Source organism: Poecile atricapillus, chromosome 7 (assembly GCF_030490865.1).
Source record: "Poecile atricapillus isolate bPoeAtr1 chromosome 7, bPoeAtr1.hap1, whole genome shotgun sequence".
NCBI lineage: Eukaryota > Metazoa > Chordata > Aves > Passeriformes > Paridae > Poecile > Poecile atricapillus.
This window is the reverse complement of record NC_081255.1, coordinates 4000602-4016173: the sequence shown is the minus strand read 5'-3', so window position 1 is coordinate 4016173 and position 15572 is coordinate 4000602. Positions and strand designations below refer to the sequence as shown.

Below are 15572 nucleotides of genomic sequence, written 5' to 3'. Positions count from 1 at the left end.
CCCATCCTGGGCATAAAATATTTCCAAGCTACCCAAACTTAAGCTATATCCTTAGGCAAAAGTCATTCAGAGAATACAAAATATGATCTGAATTTATTTCTAGAGTGTTGTTCCAAGTTCCTAAGGCATCAACATAATAATAAAGAACAGATTTGTTCAAAATAGCTTCAATTACAAATTAGCTCCAAATCTGTCACTGCATTCCCCATCACACACTGCTCAGCTGGAAATGGGCAGGGGAGACAGGTTTGGTTCTCAATGCTCTCGCAGTTCAAAAAAGCCAGACCATGGTTGAACTTTCCTCACATAAAACCCAATGAACATGTACAACCTTCAAATGATGGTTCAGGGAATACAAAAACAGATGAAAGGCCAAAGTGTCCAGCAATACAGAATGCAAGAACAAACTAACAAAGAAGATGGAGATGAGATGGACAGAATAAGGAAGTTTTCCAATTGCCTCCAAGTGAAAAAAAACCCATGGAATATTGGGGAAAAAAATTAAATTAAATTAAATTGAAAATTAAATTTTCCTTCCCTTTTTTCACTGTCACAAAAGAAAATATAAAGTACTTCACCTAAAGGATTATGAATTTCCATTGCTGGCGAAGGACCACTCAAGGACACTGTAACTTCCTTCAGACTGGGATCAAAAGGGATCTGCCAAGTATTTACAGCCATGGACAGATGGTCTGTAGACAAGAGATGCACTTTGGAGGCTTGAACTGCTTCTTCAACCCATTTTAACACCTAGAAGAGAAAAGAACAGTTGTTACTATACTGCCAGCAGTACTGGCTGTTGAAATATTTTCTGCTGAAATGCTTGTCTCTACTGTCTTGTAGAGATTCCATATTGATTTATTTTTAAAAATATGAATACTTAAAGGAAATGCAACTTTACTAGAAAATACTAGCAAAGCCATGGGCAGCATGGTGTTAAAGGAGTACACAAGCACACCTGGATACATCTCTGGATACAACAACCACAGGTAAATTTTAAAAGGAATTAGGGATACAAACCTGTGGATATTTCTGGTCATCAACTATTAGTTGCATGAAGCAACAAGGAAACTTTTCTCATCCAGATGTACTAAGTAATTGGTATCTATGGACTTTTCCATTCCCCTAAAACATGTAATACAAATTTCTGTTAGGCACAGCACAGAGGTGGGACTGGAGAGGAAGGTATGTTTCTGCAGGGCACAGAGGTTCCCACACCAGGGAAAGCAGCCCGTGGGAGAGTCCACAGTGAAGGAGAGGAAGGGTGTGAGGAGGAAGAGGAGCTAAGAGAAACCCATGTGTACTAACCACACCCCTTTCCTGGTGGCACTGGGAAAGGGAGAATGAACTGGGGGAGGAGCTGGGCAAGTGGAATCAAAGGTGTTCCTACCTGTCTTTGCTTCCCACCACCTGAAGAAATAATTTAGTATCTCTTAATTGGCAACAAATTAATTTTCCTTAAGTCAACTTTGTCTTGCCCTCAACAACAACTGGTGATTTCCCTGTCTTTATTTCAACCCAGAAGCTTCCTCAACCCATTCCTCCTCGGTAAGGGGTGAGCGAGTGGCTGAGAGGGAGCTTTACAATCAGCCAAGGGAAATCCAACACAACCAACCCAACCTCCCAGAAACACACCTGGTTTGTCAAACTATATGATTTTGCATCACCTCTGTACGTAACAAAGCTGTAGCATATTTTTTAAATTCTACTGAAGTAATATTGGGTTTGTGTAACAACATGAATGTGACTCGCAATAATACTGAACTGTCATATTAAGTTGCAGTTGACCATGGTGGCATTGAGAAACATCTTGTAAAGGAGAGCCATCTTTTGATTATGTCAGTTCAAGACTAGGAAACCAATAATAAACCAACCTGGATGTGTTACCCCTCAGTACTGGGGGTCTCCAGAGCAAGTCCTTCAACCTAGGACCCAATTCAACATATTGTGCAAAAGAACCTCATTCCCCTGGTTTATTGTGCATTACTTGCTTACTTTATCATTTAAAAAATAGAAATATGCCATAGGTTTTTGTGTTTGATGACTTTGATGATAGAAACTAGATTCCAGCCTCCTATAAAAGCATGCTTGTTCTCATCTGTTACAGTATAAATGCCCAACAACCTTTGTGCAAAGATGAAGTAAGTGAAGTAAGTAAATAAGTGAAGTAAGTAAATAAGTCATCATTGAAAACACATTAGAAATGGTGAGGGCAGTTTTTCATTAATGATTCTCCCTCTACTCTTAGGAATGTCCCACCCGAGTCGTGCCGAGTGCTCCCAGTACAGGCTGCGACAGCACTGACCAGGTGTCTCCTCGCCAAGTGTCTGCACAAGCTAGGTGCTTGGGCATGTCTGCAAAACAACATACCCAAAAATCAAAGTAAAACTGCCTGTGCTACTCAAAGCCCTGCAGTAATGTGGCCCAAGAGAGAATTCTGGTTTGTGCAACCACTGGTGATACCAGCTAGGGAGCAACTCATGTTTGCTTTAGAGAAGCCTGGAACAGGAATCACAAGGCTTCACAAAGATCCAACTCATTTAATTTCTACTTTGGAAATTACACAGCTGGGTCCAAAAATGCTTCCAAAGAAATTTTAGTGTTCTACTCCCAGTGAGATGAGCACAACACTTTTTTGTATGAGGTATATGTAAAAGTTCCCATTTAATTCCAGGATCTCACTTCTGCAGGTAAGTTTTTAAATGGAGTGTAAAATTCAATGAACCCATATGAACTTCAGTTTCTCAGAGTTTCTCAAGATCAAAACTGAAAATTGAAGGCAACAGAACAACCCAGCTGTCTGCAGTCTGGCAGCAACTTGCTTGTATAAGTTCAGTAGGCAATTCTAGGAGATCCATTTCCCAACCCTGTAATTCCAAAGAGATTTGCAATACTGCTGTAACACTGGTATAGAAATAGTTTTTTTTCTCCTCTGGGACCTTTACAGAAAGCCCCCAAAACAACAGCAGCTTTTGTTGTTCTGCCAGAATGCAACGTGATGAATATTATTAGAGGGAGAAGGGCAAATACAGCAATGATTTATAACATTTCCCAAAAAAATTTGCTCTTGCAACCTGCCCTGCTGTCAGGTCATTTCTTGGAATGCATACTGAAACCTGGAAAATCTGTGGAGCATAGTCTCTATTCCCATTTGTTTATTCCAGGACTCAAGAATATTTCTCAAACAGTCAAAGCAACGGGATTTCAGGTTAACTGTTTCATTGCTTAAGTAATTTTAGGTTCATACTTACACCCAAAGAGGAAACATATTCTAATAATGTTTTTAAACACACATAAAAAATATAACTAAGACAGTGCATGAGAAAATAACACTGTAAAAATAAAACATTAATTATATATATAGCATGTATGAAAACCACATGACTGAAAGGTTTTAGTGTTGGATCAAAAGCTCTTCAAAGTTAGGAACCACAAGAACTAAGCCTGTCTGCTTTCAACTGTCTTTCAAAAGCTCTTCTGCAGTTGCCTTATGACAGACCTTAGGTACATGATCATGTTTTTGTTTTTTTTCCAGAGACTCCAAATTCCATGTAAAACAGAGAAAGACCAGCTGTAACTATTTGTTTTTCCTTTCTTTGTTTGGCATTCACAGTACATTATGTATCTCCAGAACTGAAGCATTCAGCTTCTTCCATGAAACCATTCCTCCTTTTTCTGTGAAAATGGATAACGCCTATCTAGGGAGAAGAAAACACAAGAAACAGAGGTTTACAAGAAACCTTCATTCTATGTTGTAATTTTGGACTGCTGACTTTGTCACCTGCACTGTATCCTTGAAAAGCAGTAGAGGGTCCTTTTACACCATTAACTGAGTGAAACAAGATTTTATATTGCTTCCTCTGCAGCATCATCCAAACACACACTGGTCATACACTGCAGGGACCTGTAACACCAACCCAAGCTGGTTGGTGTAACCCTTGGGTTGACACCCCCTGGGAGGACTAAGAGCCTGCAGAAATGGGATGTACTCCAGTGGGTGTAGGGACCTCTGTTTACACAGACCACTCATGAGTGAACACCACCAGACTCCATTTCCTGTGATCTTACAGATGATACCCTTTAGCATCTTCCCTGCAATAAAACTCTTTTTGCACCATCCTTTCTAAATGTTCTGTCACCAGTCTTGTCTTCAGTCTACCCTCCATCTCATCTCATCCACAGGCTTCTCATCCAGTTCCAAACTCTCTTTTTTTCCCCATGTAGGTTCATCCACCTTTCAAGTCACTCAACAATACCCCCTTCTTCCATCAAAGTTGAAGCTGTGCCCTTCTGCCATTCTCAGTTCTCTTCCCATCAATGTTCTTTATACGGAAGATCCATTTCTACTTATTTTAAAAATCAGGAAGAAAGATGTATTTTTAGGCAGTGTAAGTACAGGATTTTTTCCCTTCTTACAGAAAGGTTAAAAATAAGAAAAATCAAGTGCTTCAACACTAAAAGAAATGGAAAAAGACCACTCACCAGGTCTGTTCTTGTGAACTCCCAGATATCTGATCAGGCCAGTTTATCAGACACAGGAATGACTCATTTTTGCCACAATCAATCAAAACGACCTGGAGACATGACCTGAACTGCCAATGACTAAAATCTCCACTATTTTCCACAGCACCATAGTCACCCTCTACTGATCATCACAGTTCATCTCAACACCTCCTCTGGCATCAGTACAAATCTTCGGGCATCACAGCCATTTACAGGAATTTCCTTACAGAAGGATAATCAGGTATGGTGTAATGTAACTTCAGTTCAAGTCAAAATTAGTACCTTTTGGAAACTGGACACAGTTATTTCCTAACGGAATTTAACCCATGCTTGATGCATATTCTCAATGTCATGATAACAGAACCTAAGGGAACTGCTGCAGCTGGGCCAGGGAGAGTGAGGCTGGAGATCAAGAAAAGGTTCTTCCCCCAAGGGGTGGTGGGCACTGAGCAGACTCCCCAGGGAATGGGCATGGCTCCAAGGCTGCCAGAACTCCAGGACTGTTTGGACAATGCTTCCCTGCTTAGGGATGCAGAGGCTGGGACTTTTGGGGTGTCTGTGCAGGGCCAGGGGTTGGACTCAATCCTTGCAGACTCCAAGGATCCCCCCTCCAGCTCGGGATATTCTGCAATTCATTTAAATTTTGAGCAATTATTGCAAATTAAGCCCTGAGTCTACAAAAGCAACCAGAGAAATCTCACCCTAAAGAAACACTTTTCAAAGCCAGGACTTGAATATTTTGATAAAGCACTTTGATAAAGGCTTTCCGAGACACTGGAGACAACGTTATAGAATATTATGATCCTATCATGGTTTGTGATGAAAAGGACACTAAAGCTCATCTTGTCTCTCCTCCTTCAAATAGTCCAGGTTGTTCAGAGCCCCAACATGGGCCTTGAATATTCCAGGGATGGGGCCTTGATACTCTGACTAGATAAATATTCTCATTTATCTACTGCACAGAAATCAAAGTGAGTTTGTAAAAATAGGACCTTCATCCCAGACTCTTAGATGAGCTACCTTCAGCAGAAAAGTGGAGATACATATGTATTTCATGTTTTGCTGGACTGAACCCAACATAACTCTGTCAATCACCAATAATTTCAACCAAGTTAATTGTAGGATTTGAAATCAGAACATGTTTTTTCAAAAGTAAAAAAAAAAGGCACTAAGTTTTCATAGTCTTCTCAGTACACAAGCATTGGATGTGTATCAAGTATTGTTTTGCTGTGTTTCCTTGTATCTATCCTTGAATATTGCTTCACTCTGCACTTAACGCTCAAAGGGCAAGAACAAGAGGAATGGTTTGAAATTTCATATACTAAAAATAGCTTTGTTTGGGTTTTTTGGGGGTAGAATAATCAAAATGTTTTAACAAAACAAGTTGTTGTTTGGCAGGGTACTCAGCAGGGACTTTGTAGCAATTCCCTAATCCCCAATCCGGCATTGGCTGTCTCTGGGCCCACAACGGTGAGTGTGCTTCAGCATTTATAAACTGCATTCTTTACACATCATCAACTCCTCAGAGAAAAAGGAGCACAAGTGTGATTGTTTGATTGCTGCTGGATCCTGCCTGAGGGCTATTCCATAAACAGCTGATCAGATCTCTTTGAGATGTCCTGTTTGTTTGCATCCACCCACTGGTGGATGTGCTTCTTGGAATCAATGCTGATCCAGAACTGAAACCACAGAGAAGGTTTTACTGGGAATGGCAGCCATTTGGTCAACTCATTTTCACAGTCACTTTGCCCAGACACTGATTTATGTAAGGTCAATAATCACTAAAATTGCAGAGTCTTTTGGGTTTGGCTTTAACATAAATTGTTCAGCAGTTATTGTGGAAGACTTCTGAAAGTGATTTAGGGTTTGCTTTTTTTCCACCTTAGGCAATCTCTTACACTGGTTAAGCATCTCTTTCCAGTGGCAATAAGCTGCATTTTTCCCTCCCTCTCAAAAAAACACTACAAAAATATCACCTACTGATTTCACCCTCTGCTGTTGCGCAGGTGGGGAGGCCCTGGCACAGGGTGCCCAGAGAAGCTGTGGCTGCCCCTGGATCCCTGGAAGTGTCCAAGGCCAGGCTGGATGGGGTTTGGAGCAGCCTGGGATAGGGGAAGGTGTCCCTGCCCATTCCAGGGGGTGGAATGAGATGATCTTCAAGATACCTTCCGACCCAGTACATTTTACAACTTTACAATTCTATGATTACTTACTCAAAAGAAATGCGGAGCTGAAATCTGGAAGGGGGTGAAAGCGGCTACTGAAACCCCCTGCTTAAAACCTTACTCAAAATTACAAGACAGTCTATTGTTTCACACAGAAGCTGGTGTTTTTACAAACAGGAAAGTGCCAAATTCAGAAAGCAGCAGCAGCCAGGAAAGCAGCTCATGCCAGCTCCACTCCAGAACACAGTACTGTCTAGCACCTACAAATGGCTGTATCTGCTCACTTCTACCTCCCAAAAGCACAAGAAAACAAAACCACAACTTTTACCCTGAAACTGCAGTCTGGGCAAAGAGCATTCCGCACTGTGAGTAGCAGAGAGCTGCAGAATTGGGTGGGTTGGAAGGGCACTTAAAGACCATCTCATTCCATGATGATCCTTTCTGTATAAAAGGATTTCATGGAGTGTCACAGAGAAGTTTTACCCTTTATACAAAATAGCAAAATGCAGGCTGGGAACAGACAAGGTAAATTCTTTTCTTCCAAATTTTAGCCTAACTTTTGGAGGATAAATCTTATGGGAATTTTGGCACCATTGCCAACAGCTTCTGTCATTCTCAATGAGAACTTCAATTTTTCTAGGCAACAGCTGTAGAAAAATGCAATTTATCTCCAATATTTATCCTTGTCCAAATTTTAGGACAGAAAGAAGAAGGAACAAACCAGGGTAGATTAAAAAACCTCAGCTAGTTATTGCCTACACTGGGAATTCAAAGGGAAATGTTTACAAAATTTATAAACAATTCCAGCTCTCCAGATAAATACCATGTGATTTCACCTCTCTCCTAGCTGTTTTCTCATGCACTTCTGAAGTTTCTTTACTGTCTGAGACTCACCAAAGTTCCCAAAGCAAATAGTCATTCATGGCTGTGGGTCAGGAACCACAGTTGCCAGGAGGGCAGCAGAGGTGGCTAAAGTATTCCAGTGATAACCTCAATTAAAAAGTTATTTCCATGACTCTGTGAACAATGGAAACCTGAGAATTCATACTATTTATCCTACGTAGGGAACATTTTTGTGCATGCTAAGTAGCAATCCTTTGCTTGCTCACAAAATGCTCGTTTAAAGCTAAATGTGTGCACTTGTTTTGAGCAGAAAAGCCACTAGGCTACATACAGCCCAGAACTGCTCCTTTGTTTTTTTTAAAGGCTCTTCCTCCTGGAAGCCTTCTGGCACAGGCAGAGAGAAGTTGGGGAGGTTCTGGTGAGATGTGCCATTTCACACTTCCCTAATGTCAACAAAAGTCACAGAATTGCATCCTGATAGAGAAGACGGAGAAAGGAACGAAGGGAAAGTTGGAACAGAGTCCACACACCAACACCAGAACATTTATAAATTCTCCTTCTGCTCCCGAACCCACCATCAGGTCTCTTAAAGATTTACAGTATACTCTTGCCTCATATTCTTTATTGATTGCAAAACTCAAGCAAAGTTACCTCATTAACTTGTTTTTTGTCCAAGTGAAAAACTTGACCAGAACTTGTTGAGGCAATTTCTTCATAGACCTTGTAACCAATATGATCCCTGTCATCACAGTCTCCAGTCAGCACAAATACCACCTGGATTAAAGAAAAATGAGTTAATCATTGGACACATGGTACACAGGTGAGGAAAGCATTGCCACGGCAGCATTAAGGCAAGACAACAGAAGAATGTGTCAGTTGAGATGGGTTTGTTACTCTGCATGGACAGAGGCATTGCACTCAGTAATGATGGCAAAAGCAATGCAAAAGAAAAGGAACAGACAAAAATCCCTTTAAAAAATCAATCAGCCCTGTCATTCATATAATACTTCTTTCAGAACAACATAAAAATATCCATATTGGTGATAAGCTGCCAAGACCACATATACTGGTAGAAGATTCAGTTGCATTCTTTAATTCGCTATAATAAAAAGCATGTTCCACTAAGTTTTTCCCTAACTAGATCAATTAACTCTTTTAAAAAAAAATTAAAATCCTTAGAATGCAGTATAACAGTCTCTTCTGTATCAAGATGTCTCTGAGTTTCACACAGAAGAATTCTACCCTTTGTCATTGAGAAGAGAGCACTAAACACACAACCCAGCTGGGAATGCAAATCCCCTTGGTACCTGTGACTGTTTCTGTTGGATGAGTTGAAGCACTTCATGGGTCAGTCTGTAATCCTTGGATCGGGCATCAGTAAACACATAGATGAAAGAGCCAGGAAGGGAAATTTCTAGAGCAATCTTTATTGCCCCAATGCTCATCTCTGGACAGTCTCCGCCACCCTGTTCACAAGCAGAAATAAAGCATAACTTTTTTTTCTTTTAAGAAAAAAAACATACAAAATAAGTTACTTTCTTCTCAGACATTCAAGACAGATACTTTCTCAGCCTCTAATAATTTATTCATCTTTTCCACCCTAAAGATTTTATGCTTTCTGCAGAGTGCTGTCACGCACTCACAAGCAGCAACTGCAACAATTCCGAAGGGAAAATAAAGTCAAAGGAAGAGCCCTGACGTTGGCTGGTGTCACAATCAATCTTACCTGTATCCTGTTCAGTTCCAGCTTATGTGACAGCCCCATTTCCTACACTCAGATGTTCCCTTCCTGGCTGACAACTCCCCTGATCTGGTAGCACACAGCAGTCATGGAAGGTCAGGGACACAGACAAATGGAAAGTGGTCCCAGGCAGGCAGTGCCAAGTTCCAGGAGCACCCCTGGAAACCAGAGCAGCAAGAACCTGCCCTGGACTCCACCCTGGGACAGGGAGCTCAGCAGAGGGCACAGGTGCCATGTTCCCACAGCTCTGCACTGCAGCAGCTGCAGAGCTGGAGGTTTTTCAGACCATGTGTTCAATCAAAATGCTTCCAAGTATGACTTTATCTTTAAAGGAGAGGATTCATTTCTCTCCCTAAATTTCTTTTGTTTTTATAATCAACATGCCTTCACACATATGTATATACAAATCTACACATGCTGGGAAAGAAGAAGGCAAAAAGAGAGCAGTCCTTCATACTTAAAGGAAGAATTTTGTTTGTCCTCAGTGAAATGTTCATGTTGAGAAGTAGTTTAATCTATCAGTATCCTTAGTCTGATTTCAAAGCAAGTTATCAATAAGTTTCTCATCTATGCTAAAGAATAAGCATGTGGTCACTGTTTTTCTGTAAATGGTTCTGTAAGAACCACCGTTCTCTCTCAAAATCAGTTCTCCTAAATGTACTCTTAGTTTTATGGGAAAAGCAAGTGGTAGATTGCAGACAGCCTGAAATTCAAAAGAGAACTCTCCAGGAAGATTTTTGACACATGTCAATGTTTTTGACACATCTTAGCAATGCCTATACAGTCTAATGGGACACATCAGTATATCCAAATTCTTTCAGCAGAAGACTCTTCCATGTAAAGCTTTAATTTGTGGGCAAAGTTGAAATCACAGCTAATTTCTATAGACGTCTACTTGGAACAGGAAAATTTCTATTCCCACTTCAAGTCTACTTGATTATAATCTCATAATATTCCATATAGCAGTATGTTTTCTACATAGAACGTGAAAAGCACCACGGAGCTAAATGGTTGTTCTGAGAACAAGCATGGACTTTTTTGCTCCTATTATGTAGAATAATACTCTTAAAAGGCAGCTGGTAGAACAACAAAACATCATCATCATGAGTTGTTGCAAAGACAGAGTACTTTGGACCTGATTAGCATAAGAGATTTGATAATCAGGATGCCTTGGCAAGAACAAATGGAGCTTTGAAGATTGCAAAAGGATCAGACTGGCGACAGGGAAGAAGACTGGATCAATTTCTGCAAGTAGAAAAGATGTTGCAAAAATGTATAAGCTTGTTTACATGATGACTAATTATTGTAGCAAAAAATTACTAGCCTTCCTAGAATGGTATATAAGCATATGTAGCCCACAGTAAATTCAGATACTTATCACCAGTCAGTTGTCCCTATCTCTCTCAATCACTGATAATCATGGAATGGTTTGGACTGGAAGGACCTTAAAGCCATCCAGTGCCACCCTCTGTCACAGGCTGGGACAACTTCCACTAGCCCAGGTTGCTCCAAGCCACATCCAAACTGGTCTTGGACACTTCCAGGGATCCAGGGGCAGCCACAGCTTCTCTGAGCACCCCCTACCAGGACTACCCCACCTTCATAGGCAGAATTGCTTCCTAACATTTAGCATTAGTATTGCCTTTACTTAACTAAAAAAAAAAAAAAAAAAAAAAAAGTAGAAAAATTTCCATTTGGTATTTCCTGCCTTTCTCTCCAAACTGAAATTAAATACAACTACCTTGTGAAGCTTTCTGGAAAAGCTGAGGTGAGTGAAGCTCGGGAAGCTTCATTTTCCCTTCAGTTTGAAGAGGCCCACAGAAATATATACAAAAAATCTGCTTAACGCAAAAAAAACAAAAAAAAACCCAAAACCAACCAACCAAAAAAAACCCCTAACTACCAAAAAGACCCAAACAAAAACAACAACAAAAAAATCTAAGGAGCCATTGCTGCCCAAGCCCATGTTCTTATCACATGTCTGAATGATTCAAAGGTAATTACAGATGAAATATAGGTGATACCTCCGCTTAGGATCCTGATCTTGTATCCAAGGAACATGTCCTTTATAATTCTGAATGTAAAAGGAACAGGGCCCAGTTTCTGCAGTGAAACGTACACAGCCCAATTTTTACCTGATGGCAAATGTCAGCCAAAAGACCTTCCAGCTATTCTGCAACAGATGAATGAAAAACAAGAGCTGGGCTTACCCTGATGTTCACAGAGGACAAGTTGAGTATATTTTGATATTATATGTTTTATACACAAGATGCCTTGAAATAATTTATCTTCACCCTAATTTTAGCTTTGTTCATTAATGAGAATATTCAGTCCATGCCCTTTCTCAACCCCAGTTCAAAATTTTCTCTATCTCTTCAGCATTCATTCTTGCATCTTTTATCAGTCATTCTGGAAAAATACTGGTAACAAACCTGTAGAAAGTGTTTACATTTTCTCTACTGCAAGATGACCTATCAGTCCTGTTCTGACCACTTTTTTATTTCTGTTTTGGACCTTTATCAATACAATGGATGAACACAAGTCAGTGACAGCCTTCATATAGCAGAACATCTTGAAAGTAATATGATCAACCAGCAGTAAAGAATGAAATATAAAATTAATTAAACAGAAGCTTTTAAACAACTTGATAAGTAACAAAGAGTTTGAAATTCCCAAAAGCTTCACCTAAATCATTCACCTTTTAGAAACAGCTGCAATTACTGTCCAGTATATTGAGGAAACAAATGATGAAAACTGGATGGAGTCCTGAAGCTTAAATTTCCCATGAAGGAGAAAACTGCAATAACTATTGTTTTCTCTGGATTTCAAACCTTCTGCCAACTTTTAAAGTAATCTTTAAACCATGTGCCAGTTTCTGAGGGAGAGCCTGTTTGGCACTACTGACTCCAGCAAGGTTTGCCACAGATCAGAAGCATTTTCCTTGGTTAAAGACAAAACAATATGAACATATGTTCTGTCAGTAAGGATAACTCCATTCCAATACTTCCCCCTTTCCATCACCCAAAGGAACACCCAGAGCTGTGTCAGGGCAGAGTCAGGCTGGATCTCAGGAAAAGGTTCTTTCCCCAGAAGGTGCTAGGGCACTGAACAGGCTCCCCAGATAATGGGCACAGCCCCAGGTCAGCTCCAGGAGCGTTTGGACAATGCTCCCAGGGATGCACAGGGTGGGATTACTGGGGTGCCTGTGCAGGGACAGGGGTTGGACTCCATGGTCCTTGTGGGTCCCTTCCCACTCAGGATATTCTGTGATTCTAAGAAGCCATTGAATCAGTAAGTGCAAAGTAATGCACAGCAGGGAAGGCAGTACCTATGGAAAACCTGATGGGTCTTACAGTCCTTTGTCTGAATAGTGTTCATAGAATGTAATTTCCAGAACACAGTAAAAGTCCAAAAAGTATCTGTGAACAAGTAGCAGGACAAATGAAAATGACAACAAAATGACAGCATTACCTAACTATTCCTTCTTGTGCTATTAAACCATGTCTCCACACAATGATGTAAACTAAGACAAAGGAATGAATCATAACCCTAAATTAGGATGATCAGGGAGATGACAGTTTGTGCAAGCAAAATGACAGAGGTAAGTGATATACATCCTCATGAATGCTTGCAGCAGGAACATCAGCACAGGAGGAAAGATAAGAATGAGAAAACAGTCTTTATTAAAACCACACAGGAAACAAGTTACTCACCTGAACATAAAGTTCCCTAAGTTCAAATTGAAATTTCTTGGGATCTGTGGTTATTGTCACTGGACCAATTTCTAGAATGAAATACAAAGCAAAGAGAGTTATCCAAAGACATACAGTAGTAAAAAAAAAATAAACTATAAGAAGAATGAACAAAAAGAAATAGTAGAGAATTATATCCCCAGTACTGAAACCTATGATTTCAAATCTGGTAACTTTAATATTTTAGTATTACCAATTTCTGTGTGCTTGTAAACTTTTATAAGCACAAAGCTTTCCACCTTTGATTTTGAGCAAACATTTAATTGTTCTTAGTAATAAAAACAGAACAAAAATTCCCAGAACAAATGTTGCTGGACCAAGAAATAATGTATTTTTCCAGAAAGAGGCTCTTCAGACTGGAGAAAACGAGGCTTCGGGAAAACCTTACTGCAGCCTTCCAGTGCCTAAAGGGGCTCAAAGAGAGTTGGAGAGGGACTTTGGACAAGGGGAAATGGCTTCAAATTTAAAGATACTAGATATTGGGGAAGCAGCTCTTCCCTGTGAGGGTGGGGAGGCCCTGGAAGAGAGTGCTCAGAGAAGCTGTGGCTGCCCCTGGATCCCTGGAAGTGTCCAAGACCAGGTTGGATGGGGGATGGAGTAACCTGGGATAACGTAAGATGTCCCTGCCCATGACAGAGGGTGAAACAAGATGAATTTAAGGTCCCTTCCAACCCAAACCATTGCACAATTTTGTGATTCTAGGTAAACATGAAGAGGCCTTTCTGGACAGAATACACATACATGGCTTTGCAATTTTACTCATGTAAAAAAAAAAAAACAAACATGTGCCACATCTCTTCCCTGAAAAAAAAAAAAAGTACCTCTGTAAAAATCCCAGTGTGAGCCCTATCCCCAATCCCAGCACATCTAGCAGGAGCTGTCAGAAAGAACCAAAGCAGAAACACTTATTCATGGCATTTGCCATGTCTTTATCTACTGAGGAAGACATGAGGAAGGGCAGGATGTCCAAGTGAAGTTGCCTGGGATGTGTAACAGCAGCACATATGTGAGCATTTCCCAATCCCACGGAGCTGTCCCTCTGTCCCTCACACAGCTGCCTTCCTGACTGGTTACAAATGTGATTCTAGTCAGCTGGTTCCTATGCCGTGATTTCCTGCCTGGGTACGTCAATCTGTCTTGGCACCAGTGCCCTTCATTCTTTGCCTGGCCCGAGCAGGCACTGCTGCCCTGGCCATCAGCACTCGCCCAGCTCATCAAGCACATTCAGGGTGCTACACCAAAAATCAGTAAATAAACACACACACACACACACACACATGAAGAGACTTGTGACAGTTGAGCGCTCCAAAGCACTCAAAGGGATCAGCTGAGTCCCAACAGACCAAATGGGGCACAATTCTGCTGTCAGGGTAAAAGCCAAGCATGAAACTGCAGCAGTGCCAATTTAATACAGCTGCAGCTTACAGGGAAGTGCTGCTTCAGCAGACCTCACAACACTTTCCAAGCTCTATAAAAGTCAATATGCACTTATCTTTCACATAATACAGACATTTCTCTTTTTTAAACAATCCAAAGTTTTATTTCACTGAAGTTACAACAACTGCCATCACTAAGGTCTACTTTAATCACACCAGTATTTGTTGGGCAAGCTCTATTTATGAGGGTCTTTTGATTTAATTTCTTTGAAAGTCACCCATGAGATCACACAAAACCTTTCCTAGAATATTAAACTGTCCTTAGGGGTTTTTTGTATGGCTATGAGTCATTTATCTGTGAATGCCATGTACTAAAATTCTGCACTATCATTAAAAGAGCCATTATAAAGACTCACTGTTCCTTCACATACCTCATCCTGCTGCGCTCCCTCTCCTCCTGGCACTATTCTCCTTTAGGTATCCTTTAAAGCCAACACCTGCAATAAAGCTACCTCCGAACTGTTTTGCTCCAATCTCCCCCTTGCCAAGCACTCTTCTAAATTATGTCACTGACTGGAGTTTATCCATAGAGTAACCCCATTATCTCCATTATTCCCATCCATTGAGGGAGTCAGTGTTTCAATCTACAGCAGTAAATCCTTTGGAAAGGCTTTCTTACCCTATAAAATAAAGATCTGAAAAGCAACACTCCTTCAGCTAAGCTAAAACAGTCCATCAGGTCAGAAGGGCTGAGGACATGGCCTTATGCCCCCACAGGCAGCACAGGCTGGTTCCAGCAGTGCCTATGTCAAGCGGAGCCCAGATAGCTTCCTGCAGGATCATAGCTCCAGCTGCCCTCTGTTGAGAGCTCAAAAAAGAGCTGTGAAGTGCACACAGGCCACAAGAGCATGGCATAGTCAGCATCAAGTGCTGTGGGCAGGACAGAGCAGAGAACCCTGCAGGAGCTGTGAAGGGGCAGATGTCCTCAGTTGATTCCACAACCGAGGCCATGACTGACTGGTGATGGTGCTCCTCATCACCTGCTTGGCCCAAAAAACCCAGCAGCTGTCCTTCACATACTGTTGTGCCACCAGCTCATGTGACCTGCCTGCCAGAAAAACTACAATAGCCTTCACCCGCTTCAGTTTCTTTCATTCTCATTCTGTGACCTCCAAGTGCTGCCCAAGTAAGG

The 15572-nt window shown here is 41.0% G+C and overlaps 1 protein-coding gene across 1 annotated transcript in view; it reads right to left on the bottom strand.

Moving 5' to 3' along the window:
• The window catches only part of HMCN1 (hemicentin 1), a 173309-nt gene that overhangs the window by 127037 nt on the left and 30700 nt on the right, over nt 1-15572 (bottom strand). The window contains exons 2-5 of the mRNA XM_058842962.1: nt 12966-13036; nt 8819-8977; nt 8163-8285; nt 579-750 (exon numbers count right to left, since the gene is read on the bottom strand). Coding sequence (XP_058698945.1) covers nt 579-750; nt 8163-8285; nt 8819-8977; nt 12966-13036 — 525 coding nt within the window. The remainder of the gene's footprint in view (nt 1-578; nt 751-8162; nt 8286-8818; nt 8978-12965; nt 13037-15572) is intronic.